The following is a 6,621-nucleotide window of genomic DNA, read 5'->3' as shown; positions in this document are numbered from 1 at the left end:
TGAATAAGGGTGAGATCAGATGGGTTTTAGTCAAGAGACTGAGAAGAGTATTTTCGTGGTGATGGAGAGGGTTGTTGACACCAACAGTGGTGAGATCTATCCTAGGTTGTCAACATTGACAATGGTGAGATTTGCGGATTTTAACCAAATCTTGAGTAGATTTTATGGGGAATGGCTCAAGAGATGATTGAGATTTGGGATTCCATTTGATGTATCGTCGCTGCCCACCAATCGATCGCCGATTTGTATTTAATGTGTGTTTGATATATTTCAAAATTGTAGAAACTTAACTGTAATTTTTAGGGGTGCATTTGCTAAATTTTAAAGTTTTGGAGACCCGGTTTGACCGGCGATCAAACCGGTTAAACCTGTCAACCTGAGACCCGACAACTTTGCTGGGTTTCACCCTGAGTTGGTTATTAAAACATTGATGCTGATTGTGAAAAGTCTCAAATCTGACAGAGAACAACCCAACAATGTCAATAAAGCAATTTTGTGAAGTTGCACAGCCTCTTCCAGTACATGATAATAACACGCAGATGGCTGTGACATGGAGCAAAAAATACAGCCCAACATAAAGAGCATAAAATGATTTTAATAATGGAATTGTCCTTCACATTCATAGTAGACATGACTTGAATGGACAACAAATGCCTCTCCTACAATTTTCTAGATTCTCTCGGACTTCTTCAATTATTTTGAAACTAGTCTATGTTATAATTCAATCATGAGGGAAGGTCCATGATGATGATGATAATAATAATCTTCTGTAGCTGATAACAGCTCATTTCGAACTAGAATATAGGATTTATACCAGCTTTTTCTATAATTGGTCAATAATTGACAATCCTATTCCATTTGTATGCTAGAAGGCCAAGTTCAATGCCATGCATATGAAAGTTACAACTCCATATAATCCCTGAAGATGTGATTTGTGGAACAACTTATGGTGGTCCTATACAACTCGCAATTATCAGTAAATAGAACCACGTTACTGCTGATTTTGTTGTCTCTGCTGCCCAAAGTTGGGATGATTTTGTTGGGCATTCTGAAGTGCTACCATGTTAGATTGCAGATTCTGAGCGTTTGGAGCCATATTCCCGAATGCACCTTGTTGCTGTTGTTGCTGCTGCTGCATAGGCATCATGCCTCCCGGGTTGGACGGTCCCATATTAAACACTGCAAGCAAAAGGGCGAAATGCGTTTTAACCTCAGAAATAGTCATAATGAAAATAAATACAGGAAGCCTTTGGTTGTACCATATGTTTTCCCCTTTTTCAAGAGAACAACAAAATTTTACAGAGAAAATCCAAAGTTTAGGGGCATATATCATACTCTGATCATTCAACATTTGGGAAGCATGACTTCTTTGGGGATTGTTACCAGCTAATCCAAACTGCACCAGGGATGGAGCAAAAGATAATGAATCAAGTAAGCAATAAGTTGTTGTTATAACAATCTCACCAATGGGAACTGGAGTAGCTGGCTATTATTTGCATAAGCATATCGAGTAATGTAATAATAAATCAAGGAGAATAAGCAAATAAAATATATGTTAAAAAAAAAAAAAAAAAAACAATATATACATATTGATCCATGACCTTGAAGATCCCATTATGTAATAACTGATGACTGGTCTCACTTCCAGTTTACAGCAAATAAAAATTTTACTAATATAAGGAATGATATTATAGAATAAAGCACTTTTGCACAGAAAACAAGATGACAACTAACAATTGTAGTTCCTTTCCCTAGCCATACTTTCCAAACAAAATACACGCAAATTCATTAATATGTTTTGTTTAGACTTTGAGGCAAATTCAACATAATCTTTTCAATACCCAACAGCCAACATGCAGAGGTGATAGAAACAGGCTTACAATATCATTCATACCATCAGTAACTTTAGCGGAGTGAAAGTTAGAAATTGTTGTTCTTTTGAGTGTCAGGAACCATAAATCTAATCATGTGAGGAATAAAGTGAAGTGGCTCCATAATTGCAACAAACACACCAATTATCTGTAATAAATAAACCTCCAAGTACAACAATCATTGTATATAAGTTTAATCTTGTTTACCACCATTAAAGAGGATTAAGCATTGAAACACTAACAGTAGTTGCTACACACTGTTTAATTTTTTTCAATCAGATGGTAGCTAACATCTACAAATAAGATACTGTTAGTGAAGCTAACCTTGATCCGTAAATATTAATTACTGATGGAAATTTCTTTGCGTTGTGCCCTAAGTGGGCATCTGAGTTAAATGTTAAATGTACCAATTTAAAGAAAAAAATTTCTTTGAATTTGATTAAACTCATACAAGCAGCACCAGATGTTGGTAAAACAGAGCAGGTTTTAGTGGTAAAATTGGCATAACTAACCTGCATCCGTGGAAGAAGCGATTGAGAAGGCATGGTGGCTGACATATTAGGCATCTAAAATAAGAAAAATAAAAAAAAAATGAGTACAATAAAGAAGAATAACCATAACAAAAATGAAAGGAACCGATAAACACTGGAAAAGTATAAGAACAATATGCAAAACAGAACAAATCAGCAGAGTAGATAATGAATATTAATAAATCAACAAGCTGAATAAATAAATATACAGAAAGAAACTGAATGGGTAAAGCAAATTTTAAATGTTCATTTAATGGGAAGAAGAAAACTTAAAGTAGTAAGATTCCTGTTCCAGTAGTTGAGCATGACAGTGACATCAAATATTGAAACATCAACCACAACAACTAGAATTTAATACTCATTCTCAACAAATCTAGATTGAGTAAATCTTCAAAATTAGCCAATACCTGCTACTTTATATATTCAGATATTCTGGTAACAATTGTGCAGCTCAAACATTTGCAAGAGTATGATTTTATGGATTATCAACTTTCATACAAAATTACAAATTAACCCCCAGCTCAAATATGAGAAGAGAACAAATTGCCGTTGACAGTTGTTAGAACAATTGAAAGAGAAATTTTTCAGGGAAGAGTAGCCCAAGAAAAGAACAGAAAGGTGCATAATTGTGACCTAAAGATAAACAAAGCTTGAGAATTTCCTACAAGCCTCCACATCTTATGCCAAACCCAAAATCACAGTAATCTTTGGACTTGCACAATAACAAGATTTTACAACAAAGGATCTGAGCTAAAGAAAAAAACACGAAACAGCTCAAATAAGTACTCTGCAAGAACTTTACTGTCTTATCAAAAACTTATCAGAAAGATACCAGAAAATGTCAAATTATATTTTAATTACAAGACTATTATGGCTTCCATAGAGAGGAAAGGCATGAAAAATAACATGATACCATTACCAAGTAAGAAACTATACCAATGATATAAAACCTAATAAATCTTAGATGAAGCAACCATAATAGAAGAATTATACGACTCACAGAAAAAAGTTACAAGATCTTTGTTATGGAAACTTAAAGAAAGTCCAAGATAGCTACTGCCTGAAAGCATACACTAATTGCAAGAAAAATAAACAAAACAGTGTTATCACCAGCAACACACATTAACATCACTACATTTCAATCTGTCATACCCAACTCCTTGATATTGATCAGAAAATAGAAAAAAGATATTAAAAATTGAAAGCAAATTTAAGTTAAAGAACTACAAGTCTTACCATCTGAGTATTTGGTGACCCCTGAGCAGCATTAAACAATGCACTATTAGCAGCACCAGAAAACTGGCCTAAATGACGATTCAACTGATTTCCTTGGCCAAGTTGGCTCTGACCAATCCCGTGCTGAACATGTCCAGATGGCAGCTGCCTACCTTGAAATTGCTGGTGACCCATCGGCTGAGAAAATTGCATCTGATGTTGGCCATGTAACTGGTAGAACACGAAACACAAGTAGAATAGCTTAATCATGCACAAATTTATGTAACTTCTTAGTCAATTAAACACCCACAACTAAGCCCCAGAAATAGAAACACTCAAATTCTCTAGCAGTGGCATTAGTGTCACTCTGCACACAATAAATTGAAGAGGCTAAGATCACTACATCATGTATAAAGGAAAATTATTGAGGATTCCCTTGACAGATCCCTGAACCAAAGGCTTCTAGTAATCATCATAATAGGTGCTTCTATTTTTATAAATGGTGCATTCTATTGACGGAATTGGAGGTGTACCTTTTGATATTGTTTTCCCAGAAATTAGTAAACTATTTACATAGTTTCTTTTTTTTAGGTTGAATTGAAAGAATAGTGTAAACAGCGTCAGTATTGATTATTAGTAGGTCTGTTGGATATAGCTAGTATAACAAAATGTGAATGACCAACTTTAAGTTTGCAAATATTTACTCAAGTACAATCACTCCAAAACGCTTGCATATTATTACTTTCATTATCACCTTTGTACAAGTGATACAAGAGAGAAAAGTATGGAAAAATTTTAAAACTAAACAAGCTAAAGAACAAATTGCCTGCTGAAACTTTTGTTGTGACTGGCCTTGCAAATCATGAAGCTGCGGCAACTGGTTCTGGACAAGAATATAACAGTTCAATGTAGAATGTCAAAATGGCTGAACACAAAAAAATTCAGCGAGTACAACATAAGAAAATCAACCTAAGCAACTGGTTCATATCACCAAAGATAGGAATGTTTAAGCAAACTTTCAAGGAAAGATTGAGGAGTCCAGTTCTATGCAATGGAACAGACAATTTCGAAGTTGGGACTCACAACTGGCCCTTTGTACACAAGGAAATAAAATCATAACAAACTATTTAAAATCAATATTTACAATGAAAAAACTAGCTCTCTTCTATAACTTCTGGAGATTTTAAATTTAGAGAGCAAAAAGGTCTTTCCTCCACCAAGTGTATCAAAAAACCTTTGTGTCATTCAGGTCAAAGTTCAAATTCATAGAAAGTGAAATAAACACAGAGACAAACACATAGATAAAGCTAGCTTAAGAAATCGTTAGTCTGCAAACAAAGCATATGAATCTCAAAGATATTCCCATTTAATTACAAAAGTAAGCCATTTCATAAGGTTTTTGTATATTTATCTATTTTGCACAGTAGAGGGATGATTGCTTGCTACAATCAAGTGTATAGAATTGTTTTCCCTCCACTAGTATATTGATTCCCTGTGGACACTTGGTCCACAATGAATCTTCTCACCTTTTACTAATTTAATAAAAATTTTATAGTTTCTTATCAAAAATAAGGGTTGTGTTTGGTAGAGTATTTAGAATAGTATTTTTGAAAAAGTTGAGTTAGGTTGTTATTAAGAGAATAGGATTTGAATTTGAAAATGTGTTTGGTAAATTTTTGGAAAACATTTTCTAAAAATATTTAGATTATCTTTTAACCCCCTACATTTGTTAATTTAGCTAAACGCCTCCTACAATAAAAGTTCTAAAATTAACAAACCCACCCATTAAATGCCGGCCACCACCGTTAAACGGTGGCCGAAAGTCACCGGAATGGCACACAACTAGCTGGATCTAGCTGGTAGTGTGTCGGTCTAACCATTTCCGGCCAGATCTACGGCCATATCTTGGCCGTCATTGACGACCAAATGCGGCCAGATCTTTGACTGTAGAACTAGCATCTTTCGGCCAGATCCATGATGGGTTTGGTTAGAAAAGGCCAGATCGATGCACACCGGCCACATCCAACCGTTTATGCGCAATTCCGACAGATTCTGGCCACCTTTTGGAGGTCGTGGTCGGCTGTTGAGAATATGTGGATGGGTAGGTCCGTAGGTGGGAGTGTTTTTGTCAATTTATAAACTTTTATTGTTTGGGGTGTTTTTGTCAATTTATAAACTTTTATTGTTTTTTGGTGTTTAGTTAAATTAACAAACCTAGGAGGTTGAGAAATTCTAAATATTTTGAGTTGAATAAAATATGATTGAATTTTCAGAATATTGAAACAAATATATATTTTGGATAGGATTGGATAGAATAGTATTCATAATAGTGAAACAAACACAGCCAAGAGTTTCTAAATTATCAATACAAAAAATTTTGATGAACTCAGAAAATTTTAAAAATTATAAACTTCAAAATTCTGAGACCTAATTGATTCCAAGACCCTGACCAGAATCAAGTTTCTTGCCACCGTCGAAATTCAAAACGCAAACACGTGCAGAAAGCTTATGTACAAGATGCAATACAATTATCTACTTCCGATGCAAGACAGGAAACTTAAAATTAAATTTAATAGATACTTGTGCCTTTTAAAAAATGTAAAGCAACAACTAAATAATCACTCCAATTACTATCAGATGTTAGCAAAACAAACCTGTCCCAGTTGCATCGAAGACTGCCTGAATTGTTGCTGAGCAAGAAGTTGCTGTTGATGCGGAGGTAATTGCATCAATTTCTGCCTTTGCTGCTGCTGCTGTTGTTGCTGTTGCTGCTGTTGCTGGGTTTGTTGCTGAGGAGATGGTGTATTCATCATGTTTGGGCCTGACCTAGGCGAGTTGGCATATGGCAGTGGAGATGCAGTTGTGTTATCAAATGACGTAGCACTGGTAGGACCAGATGGAGATGCAGCAGGTCTTCCCATGAGTTGTGCTCCCGAAGCCTGGTTGAGAATATATACAGTAACACAACATATGAAAATTTTGTATTTTAACTTCAAAAAACAAGA

The 6,621-nt window shown here is 35.0% G+C and overlaps 1 protein-coding gene across 1 annotated transcript; it reads right to left on the bottom strand.

Moving 5' to 3' along the window:
* Positions 1 to 557: 557 nt before the first annotated feature.
* On the bottom strand, positions 558 to 6,555 carry LOC116131775 (mediator of RNA polymerase II transcription subunit 8-like; the record flags this gene model as incomplete). Its single annotated transcript, XM_031417452.1, has 6 exons — positions 558 to 1,179; positions 1,336 to 1,396; positions 2,384 to 2,437; positions 3,638 to 3,847; positions 4,443 to 4,499; positions 6,271 to 6,555. Coding segments are annotated over 6 exons (855 nt in total), but the record flags the coding sequence as incomplete, so codon positions are not given.
* Between the last annotated feature and the right edge of the window lie 66 nt (positions 6,556 to 6,621).

Source organism: Pistacia vera, unplaced genomic scaffold (genome assembly GCF_008641045.1).
Source record: "Pistacia vera cultivar Batoury unplaced genomic scaffold, PisVer_v2 Contig242, whole genome shotgun sequence".
NCBI lineage: Eukaryota > Viridiplantae > Streptophyta > Magnoliopsida > Sapindales > Anacardiaceae > Pistacia > Pistacia vera.
The sequence above is the reverse complement of the archived record's forward strand: the minus strand, read 5'-3'. Positions and strand labels throughout refer to the sequence as shown.